The sequence below is a fragment of the Bombus affinis genome, unplaced genomic scaffold (assembly GCF_024516045.1).
Source record: "Bombus affinis isolate iyBomAffi1 unplaced genomic scaffold, iyBomAffi1.2 ctg00000059.1, whole genome shotgun sequence".
Lineage (NCBI taxonomy): Eukaryota > Metazoa > Arthropoda > Insecta > Hymenoptera > Apidae > Bombus > Bombus affinis.
The window spans coordinates 877,336-901,520 of record NW_026108820.1 but is presented as its reverse complement, the minus strand read 5'-3'; the positions used below and the strand labels follow the sequence as shown (position 1 = coordinate 901,520).

Here is a 24,185-nt window from a genome sequence, read left to right as displayed (position 1 = left end):
TTAAGAGAACTCAGTTTGGCCCGGGTTTAAAACTCGGGGGAAAATTTTTAGGTCCGTACCGGGTATTGCGAACGATGCGGAATGACCGATACATGGTGGAGAAGGTGGGGGAGCATGAGGGGCCTACGCACACGTCGACGACCGCCGACTTCATGAAGCCTTGGTCCTCAACGCCGAAGACGACGCATCCGACGATAGCGAAATTGAAGACCACATCTGAGGGCAGATGTTATTGCAGGATGGCCGAATGTAGTATCGTGGACAAAAGGCCTAAGATATCTGCCGAATCGTAAACAATGTCGCGAGAGCCGCGGCATCGTCGGGTACATCAAGGTGTCGTCGGTCCTTTTTAAGTTTCGTGGTAAGGGCCCGCGTGACCCTGGCCACGCGCGTTTCGGGACACGTGTCTCGAACGACGGGAAAAGACAAAAGAAACGTTAAAGTCAGTATTAGTTGAGAAGCCGGAGAGAACGGATGCGAAAGGTGTGCAGAGTGTGAATTGAGAAGCGAGAGCGAGCGAGTGTAGAAGCCGAAGAGTGTGAATCGGGAAGTCGAAAGCCGCGTCTGAAAATAAGACGTACGACAGCATTGTAATTATTTCGTTGCTTCGAATATTATTAATTAAATCAAAACATCATTACTTGTCCTTTCCTCTAAGACCCATTAAGATACTACATACATATTATTATAAATTTTCAAATTATTTAATTATGCAAGAGCAAGATCTTGAAAAAAATTAATCGAAAACGTAAGACGGAGCTGGTCCCGTTTCGTTTGATAAAACTGACATCTCATATACGACCTGAGGCATTCTACGAGCTTGGCGCAGGTTTAATAGAAATGTTCGGTAAATATGGACACAGATAGCGAATGTTACTTGTATAAACATTCACTCTGATCGAGAACTAAAAAATCTGGAATTTTCTGCTCTTGTGCTGAATTACAGTGGTTCGCGAAAATATTTGAATATCCCTGCAAACTCCTTGTGGACATATTATTAAGAATATCTTGATATCCTATCGATACTGCGACAAGATTAACGTATTATTACAATTTCAAACGAGTATGACAATGTATGTAAGAGTCGCAGGACATTTACTGCAATTAATTGTATGTTTGAGACTACTACTAATGTTGTATACTAATTTTTCGTTAAGCATATGTTTGCAATAAATGCATTGCAACCTCTATATATATATATCGAATTGGTTTCAAATTTTCCATAATGTATTAATAACAAGAGTTCTGTAGAAAACGTTCGAATAATGTATTCAATTACACGTAATTGATATTGCCTATTTAATATAATCGGAGAAATAGTCTCATTCATTTCATAGTCAATTCATTTTAAGAATTAGCGAGAATACGAGTACGTAATAGGAACTTTAATAATCTCAGAATCCCATAGGCAAGTAAAAAGAAATAATTTAATTGAATTTGCTTTAGTTCAACTTTATTTCTATTTCTTATTTAATGCAATTCTATTTTATTTAATTTTAATTTCCATTTTTCTTTCATTTTATTAATAATTTAATATAATCCTAACTCAATAACATAAATCATATAAAAAAGGATATATAAATAAATCGGTACAATACGATGCAAGCTAAATTTATGTACCAAAACTTTGACCACACCTTATAGATACGATAACTAATTGGAAATTAAGTAAAAACTACTTGTAATAACCCGCATTGCTTGTCGGGTTGGAGGAGATATTCAATCAACAAATAATTTCGCTACGTTCGAAATCTTCTCGCTCCTTAATCCATTTTCTTTCTGATTACAGTAAACAGCATTAATTCCGTTCTCGATTAATTAATCTTATCAGTAGTATACTTATAGCATTCTATAAAACATTAAATAAGTGACATTTAAGTTAAAAAATTATTTGCATATTATTATTTATACACTTTTGTTTGCATATATCATTATAAATATTAATGGAATAAACTAATAGGACAACATATTTCTTAAACAAATGGAAAAATGAAAAGTCGATGGATTTTCATTTAACAAGCGTGTATCATTTGTAGCATTATGACAACTTCGCGATCCATTTGCTCAGCAAGTACTATCTTCAATAACTAAATCCTTTTAAATTAGTTAAACCTTCAGTGTCCTATTTTCCTATTCACTAAACGACATTTTTAATACGAATCAATTCGTTTCGCTAAAGGCACTAAAAATTGATTATTAAAATAGAACTATACATTTTATATATTTTACACTAGTTCTCGTTGTCATATGATTACAATAACTTTAATGAATAAACGATCCTAAACAGTAACAGCATAAACGAGCTTATCTCAAGTATATCAATATTATACCAATATGTAGAAGTTTATATTTCCAAAATACCTGTCTTTAAAAGTAGAATAATAGCAAACAAGGCAGTAAATAAAGTAAACGATCGTATTGCTCAACAGTCTTAACAAATAAAGCAACGATGCTGAAAGTAACAAAAATTGCTCCATAGCATATGTCCTCACAATTAAATTACGAATTAAAAAGGAGAATAGGAGTAAAATTAACAAATCGAATGTAAGCAAATGAAAGAATCATTCTGTATTATGTTTCCCTCGCTAGTGGCGGGATATTCAAACTTTTAATAATGATAGCGTCTCTTCAATCAAGAAATCACACATCCAAAAACTTTTACCTCGTAATAACGGTATTATTATACCATCGAATAAGTAAAAAATTAACACTCACCAAGAAAACGGTATAAGCAACGAAGATTTACAGCTTGGCCTTCGCGAGACAATAGTGGTGGTTGGCGCCAGACAAGTGGTCGAGAAGAGTATGCCCTACTGCACAGTCATAGGCATAGATCGTGCACCCGAATTCGAACGACCTCCGTGATACATTTCTTGCGCTACGCGAATAGGTGCACCTGTTTGCGTGCCACTTAATATCGCGTACGCACGAAACAGCTCGAGAATTATCCACGAATTCTACGAATTCGCAGTTACTAATCGCTTACCAAACGTCGATTATGTCGTTAGCGCTTGAAAAGACATTCGAATGTAATTGTTGCAAAAGATAAAGGAGCTTTGTAAAATAGACGATCCAATTCCTATCGCGTTCACAGTCGAAGTGGTACTGTGAGGCTCGTTGCGACCCGGCGTCCGCTTCTACGATCGACCCCCGAGCTCAATAGCCAATCAGCGGTACGCATTCTCCAACGTTCAAGATCCTTCCGTTGGATCCACAGACGGCCGATGTCAGTTATGTGAGGGGATGGAAAGCACTTTTGGCGGTATCACGTGTTGCTTCGCTGTAAACATGGACGATCTGGATTTAATTCAATTATCCAAAGCGAGAGAAACGGCGTTTGAGTGGTGGCGCCGAAATTACCGATTTCGTTGAGCATATTGACAAAGTTATGGCGAGGGATCTGTATGGTATGTACTATATAGCTTTTCTCGCGGGCTATGTTTCTTTATATTGTATATCGAAGTACGCACCTAACGTTTCAAGAGAAGCTTTATATGCCTTGTATAACTTGAACTGTAGTTTAGATTTACAACTTTACTTTAGTCTTTATGTTTTCTTACTTTTCAAGAGGTAATCTGCGATACTTGTAAATAGATACTACATATATATGTCGCGTCGGCGTTAAGATTAGAGTTAGGGTTAAAGGCGTGAAACGAATCCCTATTGGCGCTAGACGTGATCATTGTGCAATAGAGGAGATATTTACTAGTGCAAATATGACTATGATGGAATTGGACAAGTAATCGCGATAATTAAATACTCGAGAAGCTAATGACAATGATCCTAGGCTCAATAACGAATCCGCGGTCAACGGGATGACGAACTTTACCCTTCGTTAGCGTCTAAGTTACACTGTACGTTAGAGAAAGGGGCAATTATTACGTATACGAAAGACAGGTCGATTACTGATGAGATCGCACTAGAGAGTGACTCTCCGTCGCGGTGACGCTGTCGAAGAATACTATGATGGGTGTGCTTAAGGGCACGAGATCATCGGATTCGCGGAGAAAAGTCTTCGTTCGAAGGGTGAGGGAAATTGACGTTGCTGTTAATTGGTCAATTTCCATGTTGGTGGTTAGAGAAAGATATTAGCTGTCCTTGGGGAAAGTTGCTAGCGAGAAGCGTCGTTCGTGGAAGGATAGATTTCTCTTATCTTCCCGTAGTTGGGGCACAGGCCATTTGTCTATTTGAGAGACTTTGTGTAATTGAAATTTAATATTCGTAGCGGGTCCTCGCCCAGCTAAACATATACTGTGAAGATGCGTTGGCATCTGGCAATCGTCTTACCCGAAGGACAAAGTCTGCGTGTGGCGAGCCACGGGACAGAAATCGTTGAAATGTTTACCGTCTTGCCCTGTCCCAAGTATTTCTTTTAAGGAGAGCTATAGAATTACTTCATGCCTTTGTTAGACAAAACGTTCATCCCTTTGACCGCGGCTACGTTCGGCGACTGATTGTCGCCTCGAGCCCGAGCTCACTATCATAAATCTCAAATAAATACAGTCGGATCGAATGACAACAGTTTCTTAATACGGCTATGGTGAAATCTAAATTACAATACTAGGGGTCTTCCCAAAGTTCCAAAGGGAATGTTCCGGTGTTCTTTCATCTCCGACACGGCCATTCTGACTATCACACGTCCTCGGGTGGATCTAAAATATTGGGTTCTCCCAACATTAGACTTGATATGACTAATATTTTACTCCTTTATAGTTTAGCTAAATTATATTACACTAGTTTATTTATGGTTTAACTAACTGTCCAAATAGGTCAAGGGCCCAGGTTAACAACAAAAATTTCGATCGGACGTTCAATGATAAAGTAGGGAAGAAAAAAAAACACAAAAGTCAGTAGCATTATGATTGGTATTCAAAGCGCCAGTTGCATTTTGTGAGTTACCAGTCAGACCGTAATGACATGACAGATCATTTTCGATTTCGTACACGGACGAGTCTCAGTTTGTTGGATCATATTACCGCACTCGGCGTGTGTGGAGACACTGAACACGGGTGCATTGATGTAATAGGCGTGTATGGAGACACTGAATGCGAGTGCAGTGTATGGGGACACTGGACACGGGTGCATTGATGTAATAGGCGTGTATGGAGACACTGAATGCGAGTGCAGTGTATGGAGACACTGAACACGAGTGCATTGATGTAATAGGCGTGTATGGAGACACTGAATGCGAGTGCAGTGTATGGAGACACTGAACACGAGTGCATTGATGTAATAGGCGTGTATGGAGACACTGAATGCGAGTGCAGTGTATGGAGACACTGAACACGAGTGCATTGATGTAATAGGCGTGTATGGAGACACTGAATGCGAGTGCAGTGTATGGAGACACTGAACACGAGTGCATTGATGTAATAGGCGTGTATGGAGACACTGAATGCGAGTGCAGTGTATGGAGACACTGAACACGAGTGCATTGATGTAATAGGCGTGTATGGAGACACTGAATGCTAGTGTGTGGTCACACTAGGCTTATGTGGGAATATCGAATGCTAGTGTGTGGTCGCACTAGGCTTGTGTGGAAATATCGAATGCTAGTGTGTGGTAACACTAGGCTTGTGTGTGGAAACACTGTGTTACATGTCATGGTCATAGTGTTAATGATCCTCTGAGATCGGTGTAGTCATATCGTCACTGTCACTGCCATTGTCATCACTACAGACGTCCAACTCAGCAGGAACGCAACTATTCGGCATTTTTCTTAATCTGTCATGACTGTATTTATACGATCGTTTGCCGTCTAATATCTTTAAAGTATATCTATCCCCTTCCAAAATCTCTGCTATTACGAATGGGCCCCTAAATTTTGGATCTAACTTGATTTGGTTTCTTTCCTCGATTTTGCGCAATACGAAATCACCGACATTAAACCTAACCACTTTAGCTTTGGTGTTATCGAATCTTTCTTTGTCGTGTTTGGCGCTACTTGCTATATTTTTTTGTCGCCTGTTGTCTTACATCGGAGATGTCTATTCCTCTTTCTTCAACGCTATCAGGTAGCAACAAGTCGTACGGTCTTGCTGTCCTACCGATTAGTAGTTCCCGTGGGCTCGCCTTAGTCACGCGGTTGGTGGTGCAATTCAGGGCCAATTGTATCTCCCCAATCGCGTCTTGCCATGACCGCCCGGTCGTCTCTACTACCGTGAACATATTTTCAATGTACGCATAACACGCTCTACCTGTCTATTGGCTCTACTAGCACCGGTCGCTATCAAGCGAACTTTAATTCGTTTGCTTTCGCAGAATTCTCGAAATTCTTTACCCTTAGAACATCTTTCCTGATCTGCTATTATCGGCAGGGACTTCCGAATAAAAATATAGCGGATTTAAGCGCTTTAATGGTGTTACGGGAATCTATCTTACGATTATGATGCAGGTATACGAATTTAGTGAGCACGTTGATCAAAACAATGACGTACTCCTTTGAATCGCTTTTACCACTCAACTTGCCTGTTATGTCCATGTGGACCGTATGCCAGGGTATGCTGGTCTTAGGTATAGGATGTAGTTCGGCTTGTATCTTACCTGAACTAGCTTTCGAAACTTGACAAGCATGACAGTTCTCAATGAATCGGCGAACGTACTTCGCCATCCCTTCGAACCAGTAATACTCGTATAGTTTCTCGAGCGTTTTCTCCCAACCTATGTGCATAATTGACTGGTGCACATGGTTAATAACAGACTATCTAAAACCTCTTAGGACTATAGGTAAACAGAGAGTCCTGTCTTTTCTTTGTATCCTACGGTAAAGAGTACCGGACCGTAATTCGTATGTATTCGCGGTGTCTTCCGCGAGCTCATCGTTTTGCAATTCCTTGACGACTTCCAAGGTTTGAGAATCACGACGTTGTTCGGCTAGTAGCCAGTCTTCCGATATTTCGGCCAGATTGATTTCTTTCTCCCCAATTTTATCAATTTTACGGTGGTCTAAGTCTACGGGGTTTCGCAAGAAGAAATCTACGTGGGCCGTCCGTTTACTTTCCAGGTACACAATGTCATAAAAACAAAAGTCTGCAAGTAGGCCCATCACCTATGGTCCCTGTCATTTAAATGTACTCTATTACTCGACGCTTTCGACGAGTTGCAATCCGCGACGACAAGAAATTCCCCTCCATGTAGATAGTGACGGAAATGCTCGACTGCGTTTACGACTGCTATCGTCTCTAGTTCGTAGGAATTATACCTAGATTCCGCGAGGGTAGTTCTTTTGCTGTAATACTCTATTACTTTGCCTTTACCTTCAACTTGATGCGTCGAAATCGCCCCGTAACTCTCCGAGCTAGCGTCAGTATGTAGTTCTATCGGATAATTGGGGTCGAATATCATTAACACCGGCGCGTCGATCAGGGCGGAAACTCCCTGTTTTATTTTCTCGTGCCTATCTGTCCAAGTTATATTTCTGTTATCTGAGATGAGCGCATACAGGGGTTTCATCACCTGTGAGGATTTAGGGATGAACTTTCGGAAGTACGAAGCTAACCCTATGAACTGCCTGAACTGTGTGACGGCCGTTGGCACAGGTAAAGAACTTAAGGTGTGTATTTTACCCGGGTTGGGACGAACTTCTTCGTTATGAATTACATATCTCAAATAGAGCACCGATGTTTTTAGAAAAGAACATTTCGCAAAGTTAACAGAGAATCCTGCTTTTACGAGGATATCTAATACTGTGTTCAATCTTCCTAAAGCTTGATCTATCGAGTCGGCAATAATTAGAACGTTATCGAAATAAATAACAACGTACGAATGAGCGAGGTCGCCTAGGGCCTTGCGAATGGCCCTCCGAAAGACGGACGGTGCAATTTTTTTCAGTTCAAACGGCATCGTCATCTACTCATATTGTCTGTCGGGGGTAACGAACGCTGTATACTCCGCTGAATTAGGATAAATAGGAATTTGGTGAAACCCGCTGGCCATATCCAGGCTAATAAAATATCTCGCCTCTTGCAATCTCGCGACTTGATCCGCAATAAGGAGTAAAGGGTACCGATCCGAGACGGTACTTTGATTTAGCTCTCGGGGATCCACTCGTAATCTATCTGAGCCGTTTTCTTCTTCACGAGTTACGTAGGGCTCGCGAATGGCGAATTACTAGGCCTTATGATCTTTGCTTTAATTAAAACGCTTGTTTTCTCACGTACTGCTCTTCGGTCCTCCTCGCTAAGTCTATAAGGACTTCCTCGTACGGTGATGTTAGGATCAATTATCGTATTTCTAACCGGCCTGTATTTACACGAATACGTAGGAAACCCGTAACGAATGAATCTTTGAATTTGTCGAGAAGAGAAATTGATCGACTCTTATTATTACCATGTACATCAGCGTCAACTTCATTAACGACGATCTCGTTTGCAGTGGTTTCATTACAGACATTAATTATTTTCGTTTTACACATAGCGAGGCTATTTTGTGTAAATGTTACGTCAAAACCCAGACTTAGAGTTCCGCAACTAATCGCGATATCATATTTTAGATAACTATCAGCAAGGACATGAGAAATTATCTTCGATGTAAAAATCATTAATACACACGATGAACAAATGGGAGGCGTATGTTTAATACAGGTATTTCCTACTCCTCGCATTACCAATATGTCAGTCATTCTTTTGCCAGAAATCTCGAGGCCACGGACTCTTTAATTAGTGAACGCTCGGCTCCCGAATCGGAGTAAAATGGAAACGACTCACCCAGATGACTTGATCTACCCAATGATGCTTCCAGTACGTAGAAGTCGACTCGCCACTCGTTATTGAAATTATGGTTTCCTTTCATAATCAGGTTGACAGCTGCGCCCCATGCAGCGGGGTCGGAACGTGCGATTTTAAGGGTTAAAACGTGGTAGCGAAAACTTGTTAGGTTTCACACTCGATTTTGCACTAGCGACTGAATTACTCGCGCACGATGGTCGTAAGTTCTAACACTGTTATAATCGGCACTGATCCCACTTCTGATGTCGGGTCGGCGTTAAGATTAGAGTTAGGGTTAAAGGCGTGAAACGAATCCCTATTGGCACTAGACGTGATCATTGTGCAATAGAGGAGATATTTACTAGTGCAAATATGACTATGATGGAATTGGACAAGTAATAGCGATAATTAAATACTCGAGAAGCAAATGACAATGATCCTAGGCTCAATAACGAATCCGCGGTCAACGGGATGACGAACTTTACCCTTCGTTAGCGTCTAAGTTACACTGTATGTTAGAGCAAGGGGCAATTATTACGTATACGAAAGACAGGTCGATTGCCGATGAGATCGCACTAGAGAGTGACTCTCCGTCGCGGTGACGCTGTCGAAGAAAACTATGATGGGTGTGCCTAAGGGCACGAGATCATCGGATTCGCGGAGAAAAATCTTCGTTCGAAGGGTGAGGGAAATTGACGTTGCTGTTAATTGGTCAATTTCCATGTTGGTGGTTAGAGAAAGATATTAGCTGTCCTTGGGGAAAGTTGCTAGCGAGAAGCGTCGTTCGTGGAAGGATAGATTTCTCTTACCTTCCCGTAGTTGGGGCACAGGCCATTTGTCTATTTGAGAGACTTTGTGTAATTGAAATTTTATATTCGTAGCGGGTCCTCGCCCAGCTAAACATATACTGTGAAGATGCGTTGGCATCTGACAATCGTCTTACCCGAAGGACAAAGTCTGCGTGTGGCGAGCCACGGGACAGAAATCGTTGAAATGTTTACCGTCGTGCCCTGTCCCAAGTATTTCTTTTAAGGAGAGCTATAGAGTTACTTCATGCCTTTGTTAGACAAAACGTTCATCCCTTTGACCGCGGCTACGTTCGGCGACTGATCGTCGCCTCGAGCCCGAGCTCACTATCATAAATCTCAAATAAATACAGTCGGATCGAATGACAACAGTTTCTTAATACGGCTATGGTGAAATCTAAATTACAATACTAGGGGTCTTCCCAAAGTTCCAAAGGGAAGGTTTCGGTGTTCTGTCATCTCCGACATATATATATTATTATAATGACTTATTTTAATAATGACTTAATTTGTATAGTAAAAACAGCTAAAATCTCATGTAAGATTGTTGGGATGTTACGTGATATTTCTGTTGCATCATTGATTATCGTTATACTTTGAAAAATAATTAAGGAAGCGAACAATGCGTGGACGATTATGGCAGTTTTATTAATAAACGAACGTTTAATAGAGAATATGGATTTACTGGATAAATAAATGTTTCATTAAATGTAACTGTTACGTGCAGAATAATATGTTGTTACATGTATGAACTAAAGTTGATGTAATACTCATATTATATTTATGGTTTCAAAGAATTAATAAAATCTGCTGAGATTCAAACGTATGCTCTCCCTTTTATTCTATGAGAATTAAACATTTCGAAGATTTTATGAAAATGCACTAAACAATCAGAAGCATCTGTTTCTCCTTTTCTTTTTCTTTTTTTTTTTTTCTTTTTTTTTAACATGTTGATTGCCACGCGATTTTTATACTTATTTTGACTTGGATAGATAAATTAAAGCGTACCATACCAAGACATTTCATTCTTGCAAAATATTCTAGTCTATTTGCGTACCTAAACACCTAAACACCTAAACACCTAAACACTCAACGTGTTGAAGAATTAAATTTGAGATTTAAAGTGCCACAATCTCAATGACTATATCTACTTTCATGCGAGTACCGATATAGTTTACCAGAAAAGTACAAATATGTATCATTTTAATATGAATATAAATAGAAGCATCTGTTTCTCCTTTTTTTTTTTTAATATGTTGATTGCCACGCGATTTTTATACTTATTTTGACTTGGATAGATAGATTAAAGCGTACCATACCAAGACATTTCATTCTTGCAAAATATTCTAGTCTATTTGCGTACCTAAACACCTAAACACCTAAACACCTAAACACCTAAACACCTAAACACTCAACGTGTTGAAGAATTAAATTTGAGATTTAAAGTGCCACAATCTCAATGACTATATCTACTTTCATGCGAGTACCGATATAGTTTACCAGAAAATTACAAATATGTATCATTTTAATATGAATATAAATAGAAGCATCTGTTTCTCCTTTTTTTTTTTTTTTTTTTTTTTAATATGTTGATTGCCACGCGATTTTTATACTTATTTTGACTTGGATAGATAGATTAAAGCGTACCATACCAAGACATTTCATTCTTGCAAAATATTATAGTCTGTTTGCGTACGTGCTCATAATCTTGGCTGATAACCGCCATTCGCTATATACATCGTTGGTATCGACGTCAAAGGATTAACACAGACAAATACACAATCCATACAATCCGATTTGATTGATTTTAGATCTTGCATCAAACAGATCTCTATATAAACAGATAATTTCTGATTCTAAACATTTGTATTACGTTCATCTAATTATTAGGATATTAGATATATTATAAAGGAAGATATTATGTATTAAATAATCTGCCTCTTCTTCCGCTTTCAAATCCTCTACAAACGCCTTTCATAGTCGTTCAACTTTTCAGCTCACAGAAAAGAACATTACGCGTATTCCTAGCAATCGTCCAAAGACTCGAACGTGTGCTTCGATAAAGCTCGCTTAACTTTCATCGACACATCGATAACTTTGCGTTCCAAGATGTTATTACGCCCTAGAATCCCTAACATAATTTTAGAACCAGAATTTCTGTACAAAACAATTCCATCGCTTTGTCACGCTTAACGGCTCAATCATCGAAACATGTATCATAACGCACGAATTATGATAAAAAAGAAACTGTCTTTCGAATAAAAGCAATCCGTTTGCTTAAGGATGTACAGGACGTCGACGGAGCAAGTGTACGAAATACAGCCGCTGGAGGGTAACAGTTCCGCTCAACGTTACACTCAACAGCCGAAACAACGATTCTCTGAAATGCCTACTCCGTCGGTTTCGCCGACGTCTTCTCTCCGAAAGCGCGTCTCGGAACTGCCAAGAGCCGCGAGTGCATCCGTTTCCGGTGCTGCGGGCATTGTCTGCTCTAATACGGATCTGATATCGATCGTAAGCTCGTTAGCGTCTTCCGCGATGGAAATCAACCGATGCGGCGAGGAAGCGCCGAGTTCCCGGGACGATAGCAAATCAAACTGGCCCGGAAAAACGACCGAACAGAAAGGAAGTCGATCGAAGAGCTTCCGTTCCAATAGCTTCGACGTGTCGACATTGCACGGAGCTAAAAGTAAGCTTAGCGGATCCTCGAAAGCCGCTATTTCGACCTTTATGGCACCGTCGAATTGGTTCACGAAGAGACACCAACCGATGTCGAAGAAGCCGAAAGATTTAGTAACGGCCAGTTTAAGTCTCAAGTTCGATAAATCGAAGGTAGTGAAGGCGATGAAGGAAACGTTGGGTAAAAAGTCCCCTAATAGCGAGGTCAAACACAAAGTCGTATGGGACAACACTAGTGGAACCAAAGTGGACGCTCAGCTAAGTTGTATTTCTCGTTACGATATCGTTTCTTGTTTAAGAGCCATCGTAGGTGAAAGGAGGAATGCAAGAACGCACATAATACGCAAAAATCTATGGCAGATTCAAAGTACAGTACTCGTTGTGATATTCGGTAAAGATAATAAGTTCTCCTATGGAGATTTCATTTTTCAAATTATTCTCGTAAAAGTACGTATTTGCATAAATAAATAGCACACGGTCTCTGCGTAAATACCTAGGCCAGTTATAAATATTTCAGTTTGCCAACGATATCCCAACATGTGGGACACTCACATGTGTGCTACTTCGTGAGCGATGATAAAGGTGCTGGTCAAGCCTTCGTCTCGATTTAACGCGCACGATCTCGCGGGATAGCATACTCCTGACACAGATGCGTAACCGGAAGGACCTCCTATATCTAATCGCGTCAACCATACAGCTACATCGTGATTTACGTCCTTCGAGGACAGCATCATTCTGTTCCATTTGTTCACGTTCTCGAGAGATCGTCTGGCATCGCCACGGCGGACCTACGACAACGTTTAATATTTTCTTAATAAAAGCTAGCAAATATTACGAATATATTATATTTATTATTACATCATGCATTATATACTATATATAAATATTCGTCAATGATAATAAATATATGTGCAAGTAATCTTGTTGTTGATTGTAATCAAATGTAACTTGTAACGCTATTAGTATTTTAATCTTCCTGAAAAATGTTGAAATGTTGATTCAACAGCAGAGAAGAATAGCAGAAAAAGAAAAGTAAAAGGAATCGCAAGTGTCGTATATCAATGATATTATCATAGGTCTATAACATTAAATTAAGATTCTTAAGAGATGAAAAAGGTTTAATAGTCGATTATACAGATATTTCGGATACACGATAAATGCGAGGTTTGCCAATGATCCGTGAAAATTGTTTGTTTGGAAATTTGTTTCCAAGGGATCGTTCACGGTTGTCCAATTTAACAAAATGGAACTCGTTGCATTTTATCGATCTAAAACGTCATGCGCAGATATTTTGGACTATATAATTTATATACCATACACTGTACAGATAAGTAGAAAATAAAATAATTGACACTCGCATAGGCGTATCTCAGATAGTTACTACTTTAGTTAAATGATTTAATTTAATGGAAATCGCTTACCATAACGTCTCGTTTTTCCGCGTATAAAATCATTCGTACGATCACTAGAATCATGTTGGATTCGAGCGATGGGTCCATGTAAATTGCACTGACCTAGGATTAAAATACGTACGAAAATGTAACAGGCGTTAAAACAGTATTACAGCCTTACAAATAAATTATTATTCAAAACTCTCGTAAATACATCGTATCTTATATAATTTTCCTAAAAAATTAATTTTATTCGTTATATTTATCTTAGGAAATGTACGTTATTAATCTCAACAGCATTGGAAAACCAATTACCGAATGGCTGAAATTAATCGATTACAAAATTCCATTACGGATAAATTATTCGCTGAACTTTTTAAAAGATACGTGCAAGCTTTGAACAGTGTAAACAGAAAATACAGAGCTTCCATCCGAATATACGATCGAGATGTTTGAAAGCAAGTAGCGTACCTTGAAAATACAGAGATACGCATAACTCTGCCCTATGTTTCCCGGTTGCTTGCGTACATATGTAGGAGGAGGTATTCTATATCTAAGTATAATAACAGAATTTCGTTTGGTATTACTTACGATGTTTAAAAGAGCCAAGATATATTGCTGTACTCGAATTCCATGAAAATCTACCACGGAGTAATCAGCAGCTATTCCAAGCTCTAGCCATCGTGGCGGCGAATCCTTAGCAGCTGGTCTTTTCTCTATGAAATGACTTATCTTAGAAATCGACTTATCTTCCACGAAATTAGAAAGTCTACTCGACTCGACTTGATAGCTTAAACGCATGATTATTAAAAGCATAAATTAATATCTACGAGCAAGTATTCGTGGAATAATTATTATGATATAAATAATTATTTCAAAAGTATAATTTCAAAAATATCAATTCGGTATCACCGTGAATTTCATCCTGCAAATTTCTTTAAAATTCTTGACAAATTTTGGTAAACGTATTCCTCCAGCAAATTTTTCTATTTTTCTATTTTTTTACATTAAATTAGGCAAGATAGATAAAGATTCGTGCAATGGACAATATACATATGTGTAATAGACAGGGAATAATAAAATAAATTAAAAACAGCGAAATATAGATGAACGTGTAGAAGATCAAGCGAGAGTGGAACGCAATAGGGAGAATAATTGTAAACCGAGTTCCTTTTAAGGCTGAAGATAAGCTATTCTTATATTACATGCTGTTATTATTACTTTTGTATACGATAGATTGGAATATCAGTACAATTTCTTTCTTTCAGTAATATTCGATGATTCGTTAATTTATTAACCGCTATATTGTACGTGGTAAGTAGAAAAGCAACGATTGTACAAGAATGGCATTTGGAAAAATATTTGACTTACTTGATAATCTGTTCCTTTGCCATTTAGGACCAGAGAAGTATCCAATTTCCTCGGGATTTGTTATTTTATATAGGTTGGGGTTGATAATCAATCTCGGATCCACTCGGATTGGTTATCACACCTTTTATTTTCTCTCTTATACAAAACACCAAATCACACAGCAAACGTCTAAACTCTCCCAATGCGTCTTAGCAATTAAGGCGTGGTCGACTCCTATGACAAAAGAGCGTCGTTAGGAGTCGTACCAACATAACCCTAGTAACCTTTTAGTAACTAGCGGTCATACCAACTGAGCATTTCTCAACAGGATTTACGTCGATCGATAATTCTTCCACTATTGTATCGTTGTATTCTGTGGAGACATCGTCTTTTTCATCGTACAGAATCAATTTCTCAGCTTCTGGGTATTCCACGTCGAAGACGTCACCGGAAAGATTATAAAATCCCTGAACATCGTGGCTTAAGGAATCGCGTTTGCTTCGTTTCGACTTTCTCTTACTTTCTTCAACTTCAAATTTATTCGATTTCCCTGTAACCGAATTATCAACGTTTTACCACGTTTGCCTGTCTTATCTTCGCTATTCTCGTTACGGATAAAATGAAAAAATAGTTGCAAAATTTCTGAAATTGTAAATACGACCAGACTGGAACGTATCACCGACATATACGGTGTCACAAAATTGTGACAAGTCAATATTCCAGTTGTTAGTTTGTTGAAATTACGCCACCGCTGATTAAACGTATCACGCTTTAATAGAAAATTCAATTTCCCAGCGGGGAAAATGGAATTTTGCGCTAATTAAAGTATTGCGCTTTTGTACAAAATTCCATTGTTTTCTGTTGCCCGCGAAAATGCAATTTTACGACGGACATTTCAGACAAATTTCCATCAGACGGCCGTCCATCCGTAAAAAAGAATGCTATCTATAAAAGTGTCAATGGAAATTGACCAAAGTAACGTCAAACAAACCTGTTTAAACAGCGAGGTAAATAGACCAATTGCTTTTAACAAAACCTGTATCGTTGCTCTTAACCGTTTCACTTTTAAATATCAATCGGCGCTGTTCCTCATTAAAATTTCGATTTAAATCGAACGAGAAATACAGCGTAACACTTGGAATTTTCTATCGTTTCTCAACCATACTTCGAACATTTACGTCGCATTCTTCGATTCATAGGATCGCGATGTTGGATTCTTCGATTTCGATACAAAAACGTTTCACAGCTTTCGACGCGGGAAATTTAATTAAGAGAACAAATAATTTGTTTATAAACTGCCAATTACGTGCCTTGAATTTCCGATATATGCAATAAATTTCATTGCTACTTGACCTAAGTGGGTCATAAAGTTGCAACCGTGTAAACCGTGCCACGTAATCTTATTGCATTCAATTTTCCACGTTTCCAACAATTTATCAAATTAGAATTTATCCGCGCATCGTACGAAATTTTTCATAAAAATTGATTAATAACAGTAGATATATAGCTCCTCGTATTCGTAAAACAGATTTTTAATCTGTAAACAACGAGTCGTGGTAATTACGATACGATCGATTTTCAACTTAGCAAAATTTGTTTCCATTTAACATTCACATCCAGATTGTATTTCCTTTGTAATAAATTAATTATATAATTAAATAAATTTATTATTCGAACCGATATTCAGATACAGTTCGAGTATACTTGATAAATTTTCAGACTCGATTCTCCAAATCGAAAATGAGAACGTTTTATCCTATACTTTTTCTTCATTTTTCCACAAGGATTCGCGTTGTTCTCGCTTTCAGACGTTGTTCCGTTGCATCCTGTATATACGGGGTGTGCCAAATTTAAACCGCCAAATTGTAAGGAGTTGATTTACAGACAAGAAGAAGAAGAAGAAGGAAGAACTTTATATAATGTTCGTCAACGGACGTTTCTTTACAGAATTACAAACGAAACAGGTGACGACGCGTTTTCCATCGCAGCGTGCAAAAGTTCGCTGTATTATCGTGTCAGCGCAGTTGCATGCTTTTTATCATGCGACAACAAGCCCGTGTCGTTAATAGCTACAATAATGATACAATGAATAATTATTATCTGGTATGTTTGATTGTTCGTTGGAGAACGTTGTCCGTGTGGTCGGATAGAAGCCTGACATCGATCAACGATGGGAGTAATACGATCTCGTACACACAGTTGCTAACAATTCGATCGAGTTGCAAAAACCGCGTGTTTTTACTCGTTGCGCTAGTTGTTCACGCGAACTCGCATCTCCAGAATAAACCTTCCGTTTTACAGTTGCGAAACCATAAATACAGAAAAGAAAACGCAGTTCTTGAAACTCTGACGAAACGCTGATAATACGGTCAATTGTCGCGTGCTGTGAAATGGAAAATTCGTCGTTACTTGTTTCATACGTACGATACTTGTTTGTAACTGTGGAAAAACGCGTTTATTGCCCAGCTTCGTACGACATGTTTTTCGGTAAATATTTACAAAGCGGACAATCTCGCCATATTCAACGGCTTTGAAATATGTTTGCCAAGGCTAATATTCCGAACAACTTTTTCCTGTAATACTCTTTACCGTCGCTCTGCTTTCCGCGATATTCGCAGCAATTTCTGTCTCGACGACAGCGATGATTTCGTAGTTTCGCTTTTCTCGATATCAATGCTAAAGCTTTTCCTACCTCGAATAACGACGCAAAGCTTCGTATGAATCGTATCTATCCTGTTACTTGATACGCGAATTTAATTCACGGTAGCCTCAGTGATGTTTCTTTCCTGTGCGAGTTGAAAATGATTATCAGAAATGCATATATATGTCGGGTTGGCGTTAAGATTAGAGTTAGGGTTAAAGGCGTGAAACGAATCCCTATTGGCGCTAGACGTGATCATTATGCAATAGAGGAGATATTTACTAGTGCAAATATGACTATGATGGAATTGGACAAGTAATCGCGATAATTAGATACTCGAGAAGCTAATGACAATGATCCTAGGCTCAATAACGAATCCGCGGTCAAAGGGATGACGAACTTTACCCTTCGTTAGCGTCTAAGTTACACTGTACGTTAGAGAAAGGGGCAATTATTACGTATACGAAAGACAGGTCGATTACTGATGAGATCGCACTAGAGAGTGACTCTCCGTCGCGGTGACGCTGTCGAAGAAAACTATGATGGGTGTGCCTAAGGGCACGAGATCATCGGATTCGCGGAGAAAAGTCTTCGTTCGAAGGGTGAGGGAAATTGACGTTGCTGTTAATTGGTCAATTTCCATGTTGGTGGTTAGAGAAAGATATTAGCTGTCCTTGGGAAAAGTTGCTAGCGGGAAGCGTCGTTCGTGGAAGGATAGATTTCTCTTATCTTCCCGTAGTTGGAGCACAGGCTATTTGTCTATTTGAGAGACTTTGTATAATTGAAACTTAATATTCGTAGCGGGTCCTCGCCCAGCTAAACATATACTGTGAAGATGCGTTGGCATCTGGCAATCATCTTACCCGAAGGACAAAGTCTGCGTGTGGCGAGCCACGGGACAGAAATCGTTGAAATGTTTACCCTCGTGCCCTGTCCCAAGTATTTCTTTTAAGGAGAGCTATAGAATTACTTCATGCCTTTGTTAGACAAAACGTTCATCCCTTTGACCGCGGCTACGTTCGGCGACTGATTGTCGCCTCGAGTCCGAGCTCACTATCATAAATCTCAAATAAATACAGTCGGATCGAATGACAACAGTTTCTTAATACGGCTATGGTGAAATCTAAATTACAATACTAGGGGTCTTCCCAAAGTTCCAAAGGGAAGGTTCCGGTGTTCTTTCATCTCCGACATATGTATATGTCGGCTGGACGATAGGATTGGGGGTGGAGGTGTTCGATGAATCTTCGTTGATATTGGCCATCGATGCGGTGTAACAATGGTAGAGTTTATTGGCACAAGTGAGTGGTATTACAGCGTTGGTAACTAATCACAATGTTAGATACTGGCGGCGCTATGACAATGGCCTCGGGTCCGGTAACGAATCCGCGGTCAACGGGATGTCGAACGTGTATATTTCGTGGAAGTCTAAGTTATATTCAGGTTGCCACAGAACAAGCACTACGTACCGGAGAATTACTTGTATCGTCGTTCAAATCGTACGAAAGTGTGTCTCTCCATCACGGTGACGCTGTCGAGGAAAACTATGATGGGTGTGTCTAAGGGCACGAGATCATCGGATTCGTGAAGAAAAGTCTTCATTCGGAAAGTGAGGGAAATTGGAGTTACTGTTAATTGGTCAATTTCCATGTTGGTGGTTAGAGAAAGATATTAGCTGTCCTTGGGAAAAGTTGCTAGCGGGAAGCGTCGTTCGTGGAAGGATAGATTTCTCCAATTTTCCCGTAGTCGGAACAAAGGCTGTTTGTCGGTTTGAAGGACTTTCGTTAAATAGATCTTAAGATTTATAGCGGGTCCTCGGGCTAGCCGAACATGTACTGTGGAGACGCATCAACATCTGGTAATCGTCTTACTCGAAGCATAGTCTGCGTGTGGCGAGCCACGGGACAGAAACCATTGAGACATTTACCATCGCACCATGTCCCAAGCATTTCTTTTAAGGAGAGTTATAGAGTTACTTCCTGCCTTGGTTAAACAAAACGTTCATCCCCTTGACCGCGACTACGTTCGGCGACTGGTTGTCGCCTCGAGCCCGAGCTCACTCTCATAAATCTCGAATAAGTACAGTCGGATCGAATGACAACGGTTTTCTTAATACGGCTATGGTGAAATCTAAATTACAGTACTAGGTGTCTTCCCAAAGTTCCGAGGAGAAGGCTCCGGTGCTCTTTCATCTCCGACATATATATATGTCCGACATATATATATGTCCGACATCTCCGACATATATATATAAGGCTCCGACACCGGAGCCTTCCGTTGAAACCGGGGAAAAACCCCTAATATTGTAGTTTGGATTTCACCATAGCCGTAGTTAAACAATCACCGTCCTTCAGCCCGATTGTAATTGCCTGCAATCTATGAGAATGAGTTTGGGTTCGAGGTGACAACCAGTCACCGAACGTAGCCGCGGTCAAGGGACGAACGTTTTTCTAACAAAGTCATGAAAAAGTCTATAGCCCTCCATAAAAAGAAATAGTTGTAACGGCACTTGACAGTAAGCATACTAACGGTTTCTGTCTCATGGCTCGTCATAAGCAGACCCTATTCTATGGGTAGGTCGATTGCCGGTTGTCGAGACATATTCGCAAAACATCGACCCGTCATAAACCTTAAACCTTGATTAACGAAAATAGGCAAACAGTCTTTTCCGTGAAGGACACTTCCAAAGACTGACTAATTAACAACAACGGCAATTTCCCTCACTCTCTGAACGAAGACTTGTCTCCACGAATATAAAAGACCTGGTGTCGCTAGAGAGTGGGGCAGTTTTTCCTAGACAGTGTCATCGTGAGAGCTTCGAGTACGATTTCATCGACTAAGATATCATTTCGATAGAGTGCTTACTTCGCGGGCTAACTGAGAGTACCACCTAGGCGTTGCCTACGAGTAAAGAATAAAAGAGTCCCGTGGACTGCGGATTCGTTTCGAACCTAAGGTCATTATCACTAGTGCCACGAGTGCCTAATCTTGTTAATAAGTCTGTGCTAATAAACTCTCCATCGTATCACGGCAATGGCCAACCCTAATGAAAATTCATTAAACGCCCATCTCCTTAATCCTGACTTCTATCCGACATATATATAAATGTACGGACATCAACGTCCGAGACGTTCGTCCATGCCAAACGGTAACGCGTACAGGAAACATTTGTTCAAAATGACTTTGACTTTAGCTATATTTTCAAATTGGAATTAGCTAATGGTCGTTCGCTTTGTAAATGATTATTTCTTTTTCTTCTTTTTGCCTGCAGATTAAGCCCTTCCTGTTTGACGGTTTAAATTTATTAAATTAAATTTATTAAACCGAATATATATATATTCGTTTGTACTACGATTACTCTCATACTCTATGTATGGTATTATCATATCGACGCTATCAGTTCTTACAGTATCACGATCAGAGTCAATTTTAGAATAGAAGAAGCAATTAACGGCGGATCGCAAAGTAAGAAGCTTATAACATAATTGGCAAGGAAGTCGGTAAATCGATCAACCAATCACCTACATCCAACCGTCTAACGAAAGATGAAAAGCCATCGCGATAACGATCCTTCTCACCTGCAGGATTTTCCGGATTCACAGACACGAAGCTCGAATTATTCCTGATCGACCACCACTTTTCGTTTTTCGGCTGAAACATCACATGCTGGCCATTCGTCAGCGGCTGAACGAAGAACGATCTCTGCCCGATCAACATCAAGGCGTACACTTCTTCTTCGCATATCGTCACGACGACGAAGGAACTCGCGTCTCCTTCCAAGCTGCCTTGTCGAAGATCGCAGTTCGCCTTGGCGTTACGTCGCTCGTACTTGGTTTTACCCTGGCGCACCCAATTCACGGTGAAATTCGACGACAGTATCAATGGATCGTTGGCCATGGTCCTTAAGGTCCAGTTGCTGATCTCGAGGAACACCGGCTCTTGGTGGAGATACTCGCGCCAAGTTTCTCGGTCTTCGTGGGTCGATCTTCTGTTCCGCGCGCTCTCATTCGGGATCACTCGAGGGTAAACGATCTCGTACTCCTGCAAGCTTTGCAGAAAGTCGCTCATTCGCGACTTAGTAGCGATCGTGCCGAGCAGCCACGTGGCGAGGAGAAAACTGGGAAGTTTCGATCGCGTCATGTCTCGCGCGCTTTGATCGAAATTTCAATAGGATTTTCTGGCTACCCAAAACTCGCCAGGCATGCTCGTTCACTCGCAGACGTAGTTATCGCGATGAAAGCAGCTAATTCGCAGACCCGATATTCTCATTTCATTTCGCCGGTTCGTAACGCTTTCGAAACGCCGTGTCATATAGACGCGGATGCGACGATACTCTCGCGTTCTAACATTTTCAATGTCTCGCGCTTCATCACGTAGCTCGCGCGGAAGTAATACGAAGGTGAATCGTTGGTTTTAATACACAGGGTGTTGTTTAATCGATCGAAATAATGGAAAAGGGAACGATTCTACGGTACACCAGAGATGAAATGAAATCATAGAATGCAGTGGTTTTGTAGGTAGTGTTTTATCGAAAAGATTAACCGTGAATATTTGCTCGACCTATTTATACCAAATTGATACAGAATCTTAAATTACAGCCGAATCTTTCTCAATTTCCTTCGATCATCCTCTCTAGGCGTACGAAACTGCCTCGTTGAATTCGAACGTTTCTCGATTTCCTTCGACGTCTTTCAATTTCTTCTTTTTTCAATCGCCGTTCGCCTTCTCAAAGCTGTCTTCGAACAGAATTCTTAGAACGACTTCCAATTCCTTTCGATTCGTCCAATCGTTTAGCTTTACGAAACTGTTTCGCTAAACTCCTTTTTCCACTGTACTTGCGTATCGTAACAAACTCGTCGGCGGTAACTCGCGTCGATTAACGATTCACCACCAGTAAAGTAACCGGGAATGCAGCAAACTAGTAGTCGGTAGAACGAAGCGGAACGTAAGTGGAGCGAGCGATAAGAGCGATCGCGACAATCGCACGCCTCGCCGTGCGATTCCCACGCGAACGAATCATCAAATTCGAGCCAAAGATTCTCACTAACTCGAAGATTCGCGCCAGTATTTTCCACGCGCGCGTCACAGAAATTCGAACGACTTTCGCGAAAAGGACAGAAGGATAAGACGATCGATCGGATCTCGGGTCGATCGCGATACCCCCGGACAGAAGGTTTCGACGAAAAAGTGGAGTAAACGCGATGAACGAGCTTCGTGCTACGACTGGCAGCCACATGGACGGATGAACGCGGCTGCAAACGCACGCGAGTGCAGCGGCGAACTGTGCGTAAGAGTAAGCGCGAACGCGAGACTGGAAAAAGCACCAGCGCTTACCGCCCACTGAAGTTCTAGTAATGGCAGCTTTATGTGCAATCACCGAGAAACGAGGATGCTGGCGAACGCATTGTTCGACCCCGACTGAGACGATTTAACAAGGGCCGAGGATTTCATCTTGAACGACCTTGCTCTTGTCACGACCGGCATACTTCAAATCCGATGGACCGATGATGGAGATAGAGATGTGGCGGCCTTGGCGACAATGTATATCGCCGAAGTGCCTAATGAGTCATCTGTATCCTAACGGTCCTTCCACCGAATGACCTAGAAGTGTGACAACGGTCACGTACGCCTACAGGGTAGTGGGGATATTGAGGGATGACAAACAAAGAAGAAACAGATGTTACCGAAAGTCAAATTGTAAGAGCTTCAGTCTTGGAAAGTCACGGCTGGAGCTCAGAACAAAATCGCAGTCAGTGTAAATTCAGAAATAAATTCTCTTGTTTTTTTGTTATCTTAATTTTTTCTTTTCGTTCGAGCCTCCTGCTTTTTATTTTACGTGACATTTTTGGCGATTACTGCCAGGATAGTGAAAAGTGTTTGTTCGGAAACCAAAAGACATTCATCATCTACGGAAGATAGAATTATTTGGGACTACGGTCATCCGCAACAACGAAGTAACTATCACGAACCGAGTGAAGTGACAAAGGAAGGTAAACTGGATTCCTTCGTACGTTACCGTGAAAGAAAATCTAGCTTCAGTAGCCAAGACTCATCTTCGCCCGAAAGCAGGAAGATGTCTAAGACAAACGAATCTCAAACTTCTACCTCAACGGATCCAACGTTGCGAACAATATTGGATAGCATTCAAAAACAGCAAGAGAGTATTGCCCGTTTACAAGAGGATATGTTACGTTTGTCTATGCAAAGTGACGAAACAAATAGATGCTGGGTAGCAGAAATCGGAAATATTAGGAGAACCGTCGCAGGGCTACGGACTGGGTTCGGATCCCTTGCGACCGATGATTCTGGTTCCATCATTACTGAAAGCAACGAAAGTGAATCGACAGCGATTAGTCGCACCGGGAGTACGGTTAGGGCACGCGAACCGACCGGGTTAACGATTCCAGTCATTCCACCTGCGCACATCGACACCGAACAACCCGAGGTTGAAGAAAGAGGCTATTTTCCACCCGCTCTTTCCACTCTGTGAGTTAAGGATGCAATACGTTGTATTCCAATGCTCAACGGAGACGATGATGTAGGTGTGGAAGAATTTATCAAAGAAGTGAGCAGTATGAAAGACCGTTGCATGGAGCAAGATTTATTGCTAAAA

At 40.4% G+C, this 24,185-nt stretch overlaps 1 protein-coding gene and 1 long non-coding RNA gene across 5 annotated transcripts in view; one reads left to right on the top strand and one right to left on the bottom strand.

Annotated features, from left to right (window-relative positions):
* The window catches only part of LOC126926793 (uncharacterized), a 224,593-nt gene that overhangs the window by 86,142 nt on the left and 114,266 nt on the right, over positions 1–24,185 (bottom strand). Inside the window, exons 1-4 of one of the 4 annotated variants that reach the window (XM_050743141.1) lie at positions 22,950–22,980; positions 21,151–21,613; positions 15,239–15,481; positions 14,953–15,165 (exon numbers count right to left, since the gene is read on the bottom strand). In XM_050743141.1, the coding sequence (XP_050599098.1) occupies positions 15,089–15,165; positions 15,239–15,481; positions 21,151–21,469 (639 nt within the window). In that variant the 5' untranslated portion in view covers positions 21,470–21,613; positions 22,950–22,980 and the 3' untranslated portion in view covers positions 14,953–15,088. Of the gene's footprint in view, positions 1–14,952; positions 15,166–15,238; positions 15,482–21,150; positions 21,614–22,421; positions 22,740–22,949; positions 22,981–24,185 lie in introns of those variants that run through there. The other 3 variants (XM_050743139.1, XM_050743140.1, XM_050743142.1) reach the window with 3 other exon arrangements.
* Positions 8,926–18,219, top strand: LOC126926904 (uncharacterized). Its single transcript, XR_007715007.1, has 2 exons — positions 8,926–9,258; positions 18,046–18,219. It is a non-coding gene; the product is annotated as an uncharacterized LOC126926904 (long non-coding RNA).